Below are 16,369 nucleotides of genomic sequence, written 5' to 3'. Positions count from 1 at the left end.
GATACTGAATAAATTGACTTACTACTCAATGGTTTTCATGTCAGTCAATTTAAGCACCATTTTGAGCTATTACTCACCGCTAACTTGCAATTTTATATCACTACTTCATTCTCTACTTCCACTAGTGATGGAGTTAAAATTTCTACATAACATTTCTTCTTGCTTACTACCAGTTCACAATTTTGCCACTCTCATCCTAAGGCTTCTCAAAACCTTTAAATAGACCTCCCTTTAACTTTTGCTCTTAAAAAAGGGCATATTGCACTTAACAGAGCCCCATCGCCTGAAGGACGGTCGCGAGGCTAGAGTGAGGGCTCTGGTGCGAGGCAAGGGGGCCAGGGTAGCTGGGCCAGTGGAGGAAGTGGCAGGGGGGAGGCCAGAGGGGGTGCAGTATGAGCTCATGAACCCTGACGAACCATACAGGTCGTCCAGTGAAGACTTGTCTGAGCTTGGTGACCCATCTGGTGGTGGAACAGAATGTCAGGCTGGTGTTGTTAGAGTTTTGTTAATAAAGTCTGTTTTATTACAGATGGAACAAATGTTTAGAGGAAAAAATTGTTAACAGACTCAAGGGGAGTATCATTAATTTTTTTTTGACTGGACAAAGTTGGTACAGTATTTTGAATAAATCTATTCCTATGTGAAATTATAACTGGACACTCTCTACTAGAAGTAAAATGAGCAATCAACTAAGAATTGAAATAAGCTTCTCTGTTACATGTAGAAAAGCAGTTAATATTTTTGGGAGACTCAATTACCACAATCTACTAAAACATTTAGATTTATGGGCAGGAGCACAAAAAACACTTTGGGATCATCGTTCTTTCTAGTACACTTCTCAGATGTGTGAACAAAACAATCTGTTGACTGCATTGCATCTTCTGAGACCTACGTAGACGTAGTTACCCTGTTCTATGATGGAAGTGCATACTTCAGGAGATATCTTCAAGACAGCAATTCTTTTAATCATTCTTACATCTCAAAAAGATGCTCAGGGTGCAACCACTTTCCATAAGCATCTTAGTTTTGTTGTTATTTAAAATGCTTGGAATGATATCTGAGTCATCCAGGAAAAGTGAGATGCCTGTTATGGTCTGTGTGGCTGAGCAGCCCCACTGCCCACAGGTAGGCATTAGCTTCTGTGGGACCGTCCTACAGGTACAGTATGATACGCACACTGTGCAAGGATCTGGCACTCCCATGTGGTAGACAACACCTCATTGGGATTTGACCAGGCTCCATCCCAGTGTCTGGAAATATGAGGAGGTTGGGCTCCTGGGTGGGCACCACTGTTGCTCCACCCAGGATGCAGAGTATCGCCGTGTAGGCTCCTTGTTAGTGCCAGACTCTTAGCATGCATACTGATGTGCAGAATGAGACTGTACATTTTTTAAAAGCTGAATCTCACACACCCTAGAGACAGCTATCCAGCAATAACTCTCTTGCATTTCGTTATTCTCTTGGAAGGAACAGTTTTGTTGGCCCATGGCCTTTGGTTCCTTCTTCCCCCCCCCCAAAAAAAAAAAAAAAAAATCCATCCATCATCCAATCTAGTGTTGCCCCATGAAGAATGTAGGAGCCTAGGGCTAGGCAAACTGGTCCTGACATTTAAGATGAGTGACCAACCTCATTCAACCCTAAGTGGCATTACATGAGCAATAAACCCCAACCGTCTCTTGGATATAAACCTGCACTGGTTCAATTCGAATGGAGCACCGTCATTACTCACTAAACCACCAGGTGCCATGATCTGGTTTTATGGTTGCCATCCAGCATAATACACTGTTTCCTGGTGTACAGGATACCATTTGGCTTGTCACTCAGTGTAGAGTCACCCATACACTGAAGGAAGAGGAAAGAATGAAGGAAAAAAAAAATAAAATAAAAATAATAAATAACAATAATAATAATCGCCTCATCATCATCTAAACCTGTGTTGCCCCAAGAGGAGCACACGAACCAGGGGCTAGGCAAGTTGGTCCAGACGTTTAAGGTGAGAGTGACCAGCCTCACTCATCCCTACGTGGCATTAATGAGCAATAAACCTCAATCGCCAGCTCAATCTGACTGGAGTGCCTTAATTACCCATTAAACCACCATGCACCATAATTTGGCTATATGGTTACCACCCAGCGAAGTAAATGGTTTCCGGGTGTACAGGAAAACAATTGGCTTGCGCTCAAAGCAGAGTCACCCGTAGACAGAAGGAGGAGGAAAGAATGAAGGAATGACAGACAAAAGAGGAAGGAAGAGAAGAAATAATAATAATGACAATAATATTGTGCTATATCAGTATTAGGCACACTGTGCTCAAACAAACCACTAATTACATCCAAATGGAATTGTTTCTGTATTTCCAGTAATTCTGAATGTTCAGTGAATAATTATCATATCAGTTTACCCTACTCTTTAAATGTCTTGGAGTGACCCAGTCTAGACTTAACTCCCTGCATACTTGAGGGACTAATACAGAACTGGGTATTGCTATTTTACCCTACCTCTTAGTGGGGTTTCCTCATAGAGTGAAGCAAATCTTCCTCTCCTTGGCACCAGGAAATTGTGTCGTGTTGGCTGTGGTGTGAGAATCTCCATCTCCTCCTCAGCTGCCAGTCCCCACAGCCGGTGGTCTGCTATGTGTCGCGTCATTGCCCTGCGCCATTCATCTGCCTCACCCTCTGTCTCAAAGGTGAGGGTGAGGCGACCACGGTCATATCCACAGGTGTTTGCCACCGTCACACTTGCTCCACACTGACTCACTTCTGTGTTCTGCATGAGGGAGGGTGGAGGCCTGTGTCACAGACTGAGGTTTTAAAGAATTAAACATACTCCTAATTTTAAATGATTATCCTAAACTCTATGTCTGTGATGATTCCTTTTAACTGAACAAAATCATCCGATGTTGACCTAAAGAATATTCAGAGGTGTTCTCATCTTAACTGTCAGGACCAACTTGCTGGACCCTGGGCTCCTCTGCTCCTCATGAGGCAACATAGGATTGGATGATGGATGGAAGGATGGATGTACCACCATAGAGAAAGTGTTACTTGGGATAATTTTAGCCTCCTAAGATTTCTTTCAGGCCAAATTCTCTTGGTGTTAGACTGAATAATATTCTAAAGTGCACTAACTGCAGGGAAAAGTTAAAGCAGTTTTGTTATTAACCCCTTCTGCTAGAGCACATAATTTTTCTGTTATTTTTGCTATTTTCTTATGACTTATATTCAGATTAAGATCACGTTCTTTTTTCTTTCTGAAGGCATCTGATAAAAATCCCTTTACTACCATGGGCTCTCCTAAGTTGAGTAAAATTGTCTGGCTGGAGTAAGAAAGATGTATAAAATTATCTAACAATAAACACCTGTGGATAGAGTTATTTCATCAACTACCACATCGTGAAGGGGATGTAACTACTGCCATCAGCACCACCATTCATGCTTCACCCATCCACTCTGATTAACTGTTAAATTATTTTGCTACTTCAGCTTCCAAATCTCACTTTCTCACACACATTCATTTACTAACCTTCATCCAACTATCTTTGAGGTTTTCTACACATTCTCCCACCTTCAAACTCAATCACATATACCTTCTGCACCACAATATTCACATCCTATCTAAATACATGGTCATACCAAGTATCTCACCTATCATCACATCAATCAACTTTCTTGCTCTACATCTTTTAAGACCATGTTCCTTATAATAAAGACATACCATGTACATTTCTTTGCAGTTTCACTTCTCACACAATCAGTATTTGCAGGTTTTCAGCTTCTGGGTGTCTCTCTCTCTCTCTCTCCAGTCGCATAAAACACAGACAGTACAATATTCACAGTCAGTGAGTAGGATAGGGCAGTACAGTACTCAAACAAACAATTAGAAGTAGAAAAGTACTCATACGGTCAATAAGACAGTACAGTATTCAAGGGCTAATGAACACAACAAGCAACAGTCAAGCAGTCAATGAGTAAGGGAGCAAAGTACTGACCCGATCGATGGCTAATGAGTGTGGGTGGTGCGGTGAAAGATGGACATCCTCCTTGCTGCCCCACACTTCCAGCTGCCATCCATACACACGACACCATGACACTTCATTCCCTACCTCCTGTAACCAAGAACACTGGGTTATGCTGAGCTTGGTTAAACCAGGTTAGGTTAGAGAACATTAAAACTACTGGTATATTAGGTTAGTATCTCAAATACACATCCTGGGAATGAAGAGATTCTGAAAACTGCAACTACTGTTACTGAAGGTTATTTGAATCCCCACTGTTGATATGAGGTACAATCACTGCACATACCTCACAACCCTTCAGCATTTAATTTGCATGGAAGTCAGATTTTGATAAAACTTTCCAACCAGGTAAACAAACAGCTCAGTTATGTCCCCCAAGAAATCAACCTCAACTAAGCATGTGACAGGCTAGGGTGCTTGCCACTGGCCTGTAATCTGGTAGAGCTAGGTTAAGCTATATTCCTAGAGGGAAATGCAGACATATTTTCCATACACACAATTGTGTCCTATCTGACTGGGTTATGTTTATACTTAGAACACTTTGCAATAGGTTGGCCTGGGTTATGTATGTTAAAATTTGACTAAATTAAGTTAGGAGGTTGAGTCTGATTACGAGGGCCTCCATTCGTCAACGAGTATCCTGACCCATATACACATTTCCTCTCAAATTACTGCCTCTATTCTCACAATATGTCTCATGGATTATTAAAAAAAAAATTCATTTTCTAATGGCAGCAAAACATACTACACTCCATAAATAGCAGTAATTTTCAATCTCCTGCTTACTTGTCAGGTTTAACTTAGAGGACATTACAGAGATGGAAGAGATAAGTAACATTACCTTACAGTATACATTTTCATTTCCAAGTAACACTGAACTGGCCAAATGTGGAACTTCATGAAGGGTAATTTACATACAAGTCTGACTTGGCAGCATTATAGCACATGAAGAGTGAACAACTTCCTTATTTCTGCCACTGTAGTGTTTTTCACTCACCAAGCCACTGTAAACACTTCTGGCTCATGCTGCTACTGATCCCAAATATTAACAGGACATCCTCAGTATCACCCCAAATAAATTATCCACTATCAGCGTTTAGTTGTACGGATCCAGAGACATGGTAGGAAAAGGAAACACAAACAGAAAATGCTATCAACTGAGCCTCATGACATGAACCACACAATCATTCAAGCCTCCAACGTTCTTGTGAAAAAACCAACCATACAAATCATAAGAATTAAATGACTACAATGGCTCAGAATGTGGAAGGAATACTTACAAGGGAAAATATATCCGATCTCTGTTGATACAGGACAAAACACAGTGTCTGGTGGTCTTGTGATTATGACTTCCTGGCATAGGCGATGCCTTGTCAGGTGCACAGGTTTAATCCCAAAGAGGCAGGTGAAGATTCACCAATCATGTAATGCCATCCACGCATCTCAAGATAAAAAGATTTTGAATTTGGCTCTCTTTTGTCTTGTTTTTGCTTTTTCTTGGAAGTAATGGTTTGTGGGCTGCTGGCCTTTGGTTCCTTCTTCCACGCATAAAAAAAAAAAAAGGGGGGGGAGGGAGTATGTACCAACAGTGGACAATTAGCCATACTTGTACTGGACTATGGTTGTCTAGCCTTGGGCCATTACACCTCATAAGTAATTTGGAAATGGCTATTATCATACTATAAAATCAAATAACGAGTTAAGTGTTCACAATGGCACAGCCGGTGAAAGACACAACATAATAGCAGAAAAATTCCAATCACTTTTTCTCATAGTACTTATATTATGGACAAGAGTGCATAAAATAAGTTAACCTGTACACGCGCTGGTCCACTGATCCTCTCCTGAGTGGCACAGTCTGGCTGAGCAGCCAGTCGGCAGCAGAAGTGACCAAACAAAGGCAGCTGGCTTGACTGGTTCTCTGAGTAATGAATGAAAGATAAAATCTTCTGGCAGTAACAAGTATAAAATGGATAATCACCATCAAAGTGAAGGAGTTAACCCCTTTGGCCTGAAGACATAACTGGTATTTTATTTTGGTTATGCCAAACAATTTTAATGGTTGATGAGAGACTCCTGATGTTGAAGGGGCTAATTACCTCTGCCAACGAAGCTGGAGGAGGTTATGTATTCACCTATGTTCGTCTGTTTGTTTGTCTGTCCACACGATATCTCCAAAAGTTCTCAATTAATTTGGGACAGATCCGGATCCAGATCCAGAGTATCCCACACAATATCTCAAGTTCTCAATGAATTTCAATGAAATTTTTTGGAAGGGTGGGCCATAGGCCAAGAAAGAATTGATTAAATTTGGGGGAGGATCCAGATCCAATGTATCCCGCACAATATCTCCAAAAGTTCTCATTGAATATTATTAAAATTTTGTGGAAGGGTGAGCCATGGGTCGAAGAACAATTCATTAAATTTGGGGGCAGATCCAGATCCTATGTGTTCCACACAATATCTTCATGGATCCAGATCTGGATCCAGATCCTTTTAATGGCAATGGCATTGGCGGAGGTATACACTATGAGTGTTTTCAAGTTAATCCTGTTTTTTATCAACTCAGTCAGTGATACTTCTTGGTTAGGATTACTGTCTATTATACAATTACTGTCTTGACTCCCAGAAGTCTCCCCAAAGCTTAATAAAATTGTCTGGTGGTAGTATGAATACAGCTTAAAAGTGTCATCACACTGAAGGTATTAATGGTGACTTTCTGAGCACATCAGTAAGGGACTGCTTATAAAATAAACAAAACTGTCTGAAAGTAGCAACAACATATACATATAACAATGCATCATGGTAGAAAAGGGGTTAAATATTGCAGATGCCAGTAGTTTAGCCTTGGGGCCCTATACTTCAAAAGAGGGTAATAGGTCAAAGGATGAGTTCTGCTATCATGCAGTATTATAATTTTGGAGTACTGTACTACAAGAAAGCGTTTATTGTCATTCATCATCATCATCATCATCCTGACCTCTTTTCCTACCCAAAGGCTGGGTGAGGAGTGGCCCAAATTTGCCCAATCCAATGGGCCACACTTCCATTCACTCATCATTCAATCCCCCGGAATCCTGGCTCTATCAGATACATCAAAAACATTCACCATGTTGTGTAGCTTCCCATAAACATAACCAGTAGAGTCGATAAGGATGCTGCCACGTTAAAAAGGGGTACCAAATCCCTGATCATGCACTTCTCCTCACAACATTCATCCAGCCACCTTGATCTCTTGTCAGTTCACTAGCCTCACCGACTTCCAAACCTCTCCCCCTCACACACTCATCCACCATATCTCTCCACCTTCCACTTGGCCTACCTCGCCTCCTCTCTCCTTCAAATTCGCTCAGATATACCTTTTTCACCACTCTGCTGTTATCCATTCTCTCCACATGACCATACCATCCCAGTACACTCTCTTCAATTCTGGTGTCCACCGACTTACTCATTCCACATCTTTCACAAATCATATTATTTCGTATCGTATCCACCCTCTATACTCCACATACATTCCTCAGCAGTCCCATCTCCACTGCTCTTACTCTTGACTTTTAATTTTCATGTCACACCATAGTCTCACATCCATATGTTAAAGTTGGCACTAACACTCCTTCATGTAAGCCTCGAGCAGCTGCAACACTCAAGCCTCTGTTTCTTATCAAGGCCTTCATTGCACCAGCTACTTTTTATCCTTGTTTCACTCTACTTTCAACTTCTTTTGCATATTTTCCTCTCTTTTCTATCACAGTACCCAGGTATTTGAACTCTCTCACCAGTTCCAGTCTCTCTCCATTCACTGTAACATCGCACTGGGAGTCAACTTCTCTCTCAGTAACCATCATTTTACTCTTTTCTACATTTACTCTCAAGACACAACGCTCACAGACATCAGCAAAACTCTGTACTAGCCTACCAAATTCTTGTCTGGTATCTGCAAGCAGAACTGCATCAGCATACAACAAATTTGAGATATTCCATCCATCACCATTCATTACCAACGCCATCCCCCACTTCATTACTTGCGTTTTTACTTCTCTCATCACCCCATCCATATATATATTGAACAGCCATGGGGACATCACACAACCTTGTCACACGCCCATACCGATTGTGATCCATTCACTTAGATGCCCATTAACCCTTACACATGCTTCACTACCATCATAAAAACTCTTGACGGCACCTAGCAGCTTGCCATCTACACTGTACATGTGCAAAACTTTCCACAATCCTTCTCTATCCACTTTGTTCTTTTTCCAGATCCATGAATGCCATAAACACCTTATGGTCCTTCTCACACGCCTTCTCTGCTATCTGTCTCACTGCAAATATTTGATCCACACAACATGTGACTCCTAAAGCCACCCTGTTCATCACTCACTAGGACTTCTCATATCTCTCTTACTTTCTCTATGATAATTCTTGCACTCACTTTGCTCACCTTTATTTTTGTACAGGAGTGCTAGGAAGCGTTAGGAAGAATACACTGAAGTGGTTTGGCCATGTGGAGAGGATGGAGGGTGAAAGATTGATGAAGAGAGTGTATGTGAGTGAGGTGGAGGGGGGAAGAGGGAAGGGGAGGCCGAGGATGAGATGGAGGGATGGGGTGGAGAGGTATATGAGAGAGGTGGGTGTGAGTTGGGAGCGGGGCAGTGAAATGGCGGGGGACAGGGCGACGTGGAGGCGATTTATTTGTGGCCACCCTGAACGGGATTGAGGCGTCTGGCAATAGATAGACACAGTACAATCACAGCCTTCTTCCACTCTGCTGGCACAGTTTCACTCATCCATGCTTTCTTACGTATCTCCAACAAGCACTCCATTCCACTCTCTCCACTACAGATAGTCATCTCTGCATATACCTCATTAAACCCAGCTGCTTTCCCATTTTTCAGCCGCTTCACAGAACGATTCACCTGTGCAAGTGTCACATCTCCTGGCACTGCATTCCTTCTCTGCACACCCCCGAAACCAATCATGTTTACAACTGCTCTGCTCTCTCTATTTCGATTCATCAGGCTTTCAAAATATTCTTTCCATCTGGTCCTTCCTCCATCCCCATGGGTTAATGGTCTACTATCAAAGGTGAAAAAAAATAGAAGCTAAAGGATATACAGTATTGGGGAAAAAAAAAGGGCCAGGCCAAGTTGAAGGGAATATGAAGAAAGGAATGCAAGATCAAGATATGATGGAAGGATAAAGTGGAGGAGTACTTGATGGAAAGTGGCTCAAAAAGGAAAGCCAACACAAGATGAATGGATTAAGTGGAAGATTACATGATGGAAAGTGGTTCAGAAAGGAAAGCCTTGGCAAGAGGACTGATAAAGTGGAAGAGTACATGATAGAAGCCAGCTTAGAAGGGAAGGAAGGATAATATGGAAAGTACATGATAGAAAGTGACATGGAAAGAAAAGCCAAGAAGAAACAGAAGAATCAAATGGGGAAGTACGTGATGGAAAGTGGCATCGACAGTCAAGGGGAAGTGATGAACAGTCAGGTTTGCATGCCAGAATGAACTCTTCAATTAGACATTTGGCAACAGACAGATGGATAGGGAAATAAACAGACAGAAAGACAGAGAAGCAGGTAAATAAGTAGACCCTTGCTATAAAGAACCTTGATATAACGAATTTCATATTTAGCAAATACCTCAGAGCCCACCGAACTTTCATCGGCTATACTGAATGATGGTCATTACGTTTGGCCCAATTGGACACATTACATGTGTTTCCTACCTTTTTCACTCTAACATGACCTAAAATTGCCTTCTTCCCATTATGACTGCTGAGTTGCAATAACAGATTATACTGTAGTAATACTGTACTAGTTATGAAGAAGTGCTATGACAAGGATGTGAAACAAGCTGCAAAAGGGTGAAATCATGGGTCAAGTTTGTGTAAAATGGGTATAGTTTTCATTTTTAATGCTAGAGTATGATTTAAACTCCTTTATTTTCAAACATGTGCTTTAATTCCCACCTGGGGGGGGGTATCCTCAGATTTCATGAACTTTCAACTTTAACCCTATCAGGTGTTTGGGCTGGGCAGATTATGTCTGTGTCAAAGCCAGCCACTCACACTGACCCACATCTTTGCGGCCCGATATTTTACTTTGATCGCTCTGTGTAAATACACTTTTCAAGATAGAATGCTGGTTTTGGTGTCATTTTAAAGCTGAATAGTTGTACTTTATCGCAGTATGTTCAAATATGGAGAACAAAGAAAAAATGTCAAAATGATGAGTTGAAGTTAGGTGAAAAGCAAAAATTTTATATCTCGCTGTAGAAAAATATTCGGCAAAAAATAATGAGTAAAGATATGTAAATTTGGTTTAAACCATGCAAAAATACAATAAATTACCTTTACAATAATAAATAGATTATGGTAATTTTTGCAATTCATTGTGCAGTAAACCGAAAGGAAAGAGATGCACAATTTTTGGTCTCGGCCGCATATTTGCTTTGCGATGTTTTTCTTTGATCAGTCAGTGTAAATACACTTTTTATGATAGGATGCTGGTTGTGGTGTTATTTTGAAGCTGTGTAGTTGTACTTTATCGCAGTATGTTCATAAAAAGGAAAACAGAGAAAATAAAAAGTCAAAGTGACGAGTTGAAGTTAGGCAAAAATAAAAAATTTTATACCTTGCTGTAGAAAAATATTCACCAAGAATAAAGTTATAAAGAAACAAAGCTATGAGTCAGACCAGCTGTGCAGTACCCCCACACATAGAGTAACCATTCCGTGACAACATGCTCGAGCCTCTTTGTTATGATGCGTAAATGCGATTTATGGTGAATAATTTACAAAACATTCCTAAAATGACGATTAAAAGCATCATCCAAATCTCTGAGGTTGGATTTGAAATGACGATCGAAAAAGTCATTTGAATCTCAAAGGGTTAACAAACCTGGCTTTCCTCCAATTAGTCCAGTATAACGAGGGTCTACTGTAGTGCAGTATATAAACAGACATGGACAAAGATGGACAGACTTACAGAAGGACAGATACAACAGACATTTTTCTGCAGTATTAGGGAACTGGATGTATCAGAAATGAAGTAATGAAGCCATTTGCATTTTCTCATATGTACAGTAAAATATCCTACTTAGAAAGTTACACTGATAACTTTGTGTATTACTCAAATGAGTGCACTAAAAACCTTTGAATATTCTCATCGACCAAGTTATGTTTCTAAAACAGCTAAGGCAAAATGAGGTCAATTTATCAATCTATAGCCAGGGGAGGCCACAAACAAATAGCCTCCACGTCACCCTGTCTCCTGTCACTTTGCTGCCCTCCCCCTAACTTACACCTGCCTTTCTCATATACCTCTCTACTCCATCCCTCCATCTAATCTTTGGTTTCCCCCATCCCTTTTCCCCCCTCCACTTCACTCACACACTCTCCTAGTTCATCTCTCACTCTTCATCCTCTCTACATGGCCAAACCACCTCAATGTATTTCTCCCCCAATGTATTTCACATCCACATCCATACCACAATGTTCCTTCACTTCCTCATTTGTCGTCTGTCACTCCATGTAACTCGTGCTCCTCAAATAGCTCATTTTCACTACTCCCACAATGATGTAACATTTTATATTCTGCCAAAAATACAACAATTTACAGTGCTATCACTTTACTTACCACCTTAATTTCTTTATTACAACATCTTTTTATACACTTTAACCACCATTAATTTATTTTTCCAGTTTCGGAGAGTTTTCAGACTGGAGGCGTTAGACAGCGCATTCACCAAGCGGGGGTTTTCCTCAGTTAAAAAATGGCTTGGTAGCAGCAAAAGCAAACTACAAAAAAGCATACCTATAATGTAGGCAGTACTGTATGTGTCTAGAAACAAAATTAAGTATGGCAACTGACCGAGATTTTCAAGTACAAGATCAAAGGTGGCTGTGTTGTTGGAGACATGGTCAAGTGTCAGCTTTGCTGTGGCTACCAAATCAAACTTAGGACCCCTGCAGGAAAGAAAACACAAACAATTAAACAAATAGACAAGTATACACATAAATCAAGAACATCATGACCCTACTTTCTATTATTGAATGAGGTAAGTACATAATATACTTATCATCATTATGACCACTGTTTCCACCTATGGGAAGGTTGGAAAATAAAATACAATGTGCGGGTCAAAGATGGATGATCAGATGTAAATACCATCATTAATGTCACATAATGCATTATTTCTTCCCTGGAAACATGTGATCCATTTCCACATTTCTCCATATACTGACCACCATTATTATTCTATTTTAGTCACAACCTGCCTCCCCTTCTTCTTGCATTTGCATTACTGCTGTCCATCACTTTATCTAGTACAGTATTTCTGTTCTTTAAGCTTACTATGTGTCCAAGCCACTGTGATATACAACAGTTCCAATTATTTCTATGTTTCATTTCCATTCACCTCCACCTCAATTTACATAAACACATGTTCAGTAATCTAGCTCTCCTTCCACATGAACAGTGAAAGTACCTGTTTCAAATGCTCTTAGTTGTAGCCTGTGTGACTATTGTATAATCCATGTTTCACATTCCTCACTATCAACATAGTCACCATTCATGCTTTCAGAAGTCCCAGCTTCTTCTCATAGGTTACATTAGTCACAATAAATTTTATCATCATACTGACCTTTTATCCCACTTAGGGATGGGGTGAGGTAGGATCCAGAAAAGAACACATAGAGAAATGAAAGTGGGAAAACTTTCAACAGAAAGTTCAGTAAAGGGGACCACACAATCATACACACATCAGTCAAATTCAAGAATCCTGAGCACACAGCAAGGTGTGTATGGTGGAACCAGGATTCCAGAGACTTCAAAAACATCTAATAAAACCATAAGCAAACTCACATTTCTCCTGCAGCAAGTTCATCCCTGAGTGATGCAGCCAACTTGCGTCCAACAGTGCGCGAGATGGATGAGTGGAGTGTTCGTTTGAGCTTGCGGGGCGTGCTAGCCATGCTGAGGTCTGAGTGCAATACGTGACTGTACACCTCCAGCTGACACTCAAAGTTGGAGGGTATGTTGTTGCTGGGGAAAAGACAACAGGTGAGAGCTGGCCAGTGGAAACAAGCGCTAAACCCTTTAAATCAGACCTGATTTTATTCTTGCCATCTGCAAACAATTTTATTCATCTTAATGATAAGACTTTTCAAACTGAGGGGGTTGGATTCAGCTTTACTAACCCCATCACAACAAGAAGCTCTCTTAAGCTACATAAAATGATCAGGAGGCAGCACCGACCCTATTCTTAGCTAATGTCAGATGTTTCTATTCAAAACAGGAGAGACCTTTGGGATTATGAGGCTAAGGGAAGGATGGAGGAGGAATAAAAGATGTAGGAAAATGGGAGGGAAAAATATGAAATTAATGAGAAAAAGAAAGAACTGAGGAAGATAAGAAGCTGATGGACAGAGGAACATGGTGGAAGGAAGATGAACGAAACAGCTAAAATTGGTGAGGGTCAATGGAAAATAATAAATAAATAAGAAAGGGGAACAAGACAAAGGGAAAGGAAAAGGGAAGAAACTGAAGAAAAGAGGTATCAAGGTAAAAGATAAACTAAGTGGAGGGAAGAAGGACCTACATGTACAAAAGAGAATAAGGAAAAGAGGAAGAAGCTGCAGAGAAGAGAAACATATGGAGAAAAGGTATCACCGTGAGTGGACATTTGTGCTGGGAGGGGGTTGGTGATAGCCAATACCCTCTTCAGGCATAAAATGAACCACAGGTATACATGGCAAGTGATGAGAAGGGTGGGTGGTGAACTGAATGAAAGGAAGGCAATGATTGATTATGTGTGTGTGGATGAAAGGATGCGAAGATGTGTAATGGATGCAAGAGCTTATAGAGGTTGGGGGAGTGAACTTTCTGACCACTACTTGGTGGTGGCCAGAATTAGGATTCAAGTAAGATGGAGGAACAGAAGAAGGGAAAGACAAGAGGAAGGAGTAGTTGCAAGGAGAGTGGAAAGGTTACATGAGGATGAGAAAAAGGCAGAGTATAAGAGAGAAGTGGAGGAACGATTGGGCAAATATGAATTGGAGCAGATGGGAGACGTGGAAGGTGTGTGTAAGATATTTACGGAAGAAATATGTGCAGCATGTGATGTGGTGTGTGGAAGGAAGAGAAGACGGAGGGGGGTGCAAGGAACAGCGTGGTGGACTGAAGAGGTGAGATAGGCTGTGGCACAAAAGAAGAAAGCATACAATGAATGGATGAGAAATAGGGGCGTGGAAGAAGTTGAGAGGCGGAAGAAAGAGTTATATGTAGAAAGAAAGAGAGAGGTGAAAAGATTAGTAAGAGAGAGTAAGAAGAGAGTGGATGAGGAATTTGGAAGGAATTTGAGTGTAAAGTGGAGGGACTGTAAGAAAATGTTCTGAAAAGAGGTGAAAAGAGTAAGACAGGGTGGAATTGAAGTTAGAAGGGGAGTAAAAGATAAAAATGGTAGATTACTAGTGGAGAAGGGAGAAAAAGTGAGCAGATGGAGAGAACACTTTAAGGAATTGTTGAACATAGAGGATGGAAGTAATGTGAGTATAAGTGGCTGGGGAATGGCTGGGAGAAGGAGGGAGGTGAGAAGACAGGAGGAAATCAGTAGGATAGAAGTTGTGGAAGCAATGAAGAAAGTTAAATCAGGGAAAGCCCCAGGAATTGATGGAGTGTGTGGTGAAATGCTGAAGCATGGGGGAGAGATAGTAGTAGAATGGATGTGGAAGATGTGCAGATTGGCCTGGGAGGAAGGTAGAGTCCCGGAGGATTGGAAGTCAGGTATAATTATTCCCTTGTACAAAGGAAAAGGGGAAAAAGAAGTGTGTGGTAATCATAGGGGCATTTGTCTTCTTAGTATAATAGGAAAAGTGTATGGTAGGATACTTATTGACAGAGTTAGAGAAAGAACAGAGAAATTAGTTGGAGAAGAACAGGGAGGCTTTAGGAAGGGAAGAGGTTGTGTAGATCAGATATTCATTCTTAGATCTTTAGTGGAAAAGTTTCTAGAGAAGGGAAAGAAGTTGTATGCGGCTTTCATGGATTTGGAGAAAGCATATGACAGGGTGGATAGACAAGGATTGTGGAAAGTGTTAAGAATATATGGAGTAGATGGGAAGTTGTTGAATGCTGTGAAGAGTATGTATGATGGCGCGAAGGCTGCAGTGCGTGTGGATGGTGGACTAAGTGAATTTTTCTCTTTGAAAGTTGGGTTGAAACATGGATGTGTCATGTCTCCATGGTTGTTCAATCTGTACATGGATGGGGTAATAAAAGAGGTACAAGGTAGGGTAGTGGATGTTGGAGTGGCCCTGGTGAGAGAGGATAGTGTTTGGAAACTCCCTGAAATGTTATTTGCAGATGATACTGTGTTGTTGAGTGAAGACGAAGGGGAGCTGCAAGGCTTGGTGGATGAGTTTGGGAGAGTGTGTAAGAAACGGAATCTAAAGGTGAATGTAGGGAAGAGTAAAGTGATGGTCTTTGAGAGAGGTGAAGTCAGTGAATGTACAGTGAGGTTGGATGATGAGGAATTGGAAAATGTGAGTACGTTTAAGTACTTGGGTAGTGTGATGAGTAAGGATGGAGGTTTGGAGGGTGAAGTGCTTGAAAGGGTACAGCAGGGAAGAAAGGTTGCTGGTTCTTTGAAAGCAGTGATAAGAAACAGAGAAGTGACCATGGAAGTGAAAAAGTTACTACACGACAGTATTGTGATACCAACTCTAACGTATGGAAGTGAAGCTTGGACGTTGTTGGAAGGACACAAGTCAAGAGTGAGAGCAGGGGAAATGAGTTATTTAAGAGGAGCCTGTGGAGTCACATGGAGAGAGGCTGACGAATGAGGATATAAAGGAGCGTTGTGGTGTGGATGTGGATGTGATAGGATGCATTATGAGGAACACAATGAGGTGGTTTGGCCATGTGGAGAGGATGGAGGGTGAAAAACTGACGAAGAGAGTGTATGTGAGTGAGGTGGAGGGGGGAAGAGGTAGGGGGAAGCAGAGGATGAGATGGAGGGATGGGGTGGAGAGGTATATGAGAGAGGGGGGTGTGAGTTGGGAGCAGAGCAGTGAAATGGCCGGGGACAGGGCGACTTGGAGGCGATTTGTTTGTGGCCACCCCAAATGGGATTGAGGCGTCTGGCAATAGATAGAGATAGATAGATAGACTATTCTAAAATCCTATATACTGTACTGTATAAATATAGATTCAGCACATACCGGTATACTATCTATCTATCTATTGCCAGACGCCATAAGGGGTGGCCGTTAGTCTTTGAGTTAGTTGTTTTACGGTGAGGGGCACTAACCCTCTGCCAACCCACTTGCTGACATGTAGGGAA

At 41.3% G+C, this 16,369-nt stretch overlaps 1 protein-coding gene across 1 annotated transcript in view; it reads right to left on the bottom strand.

Annotated features, from left to right (window-relative positions):
• Nucleotides 1-203: 203 nt before the first annotated feature.
• Nucleotides 204-16,369, bottom strand: part of LOC145407013 (rhotekin-like) — a 63,945-nt gene continuing 47,779 nt past the window's right edge. Inside the window, exons 5-10 of the mRNA XM_080278027.1 lie at nucleotides 12,892-13,071; nucleotides 11,899-11,993; nucleotides 5,830-5,936; nucleotides 3,989-4,105; nucleotides 2,499-2,766; nucleotides 204-461 (exon numbers count right to left, since the gene is read on the bottom strand). Of these exons, the coding sequence (XP_080134153.1) occupies nucleotides 232-461; nucleotides 2,499-2,766; nucleotides 3,989-4,105; nucleotides 5,830-5,936; nucleotides 11,899-11,993; nucleotides 12,892-13,071 (997 nt within the window). The 3' untranslated portion in view covers nucleotides 204-231. The remainder of the gene's footprint in view (nucleotides 462-2,498; nucleotides 2,767-3,988; nucleotides 4,106-5,829; nucleotides 5,937-11,898; nucleotides 11,994-12,891; nucleotides 13,072-16,369) is intronic.

The sequence above is a fragment of the Coenobita brevimanus genome, chromosome 72 (assembly GCF_032717465.1).
Source record: "Coenobita brevimanus isolate Jiangsu-jjx chromosome 72, ASM3271746v2, whole genome shotgun sequence".
Classification (NCBI taxonomy): Eukaryota; Metazoa; Arthropoda; class Malacostraca; order Decapoda; family Coenobitidae; genus Coenobita; species Coenobita brevimanus.
This window is presented reverse-complemented; position numbering and strand designations above follow the sequence as displayed.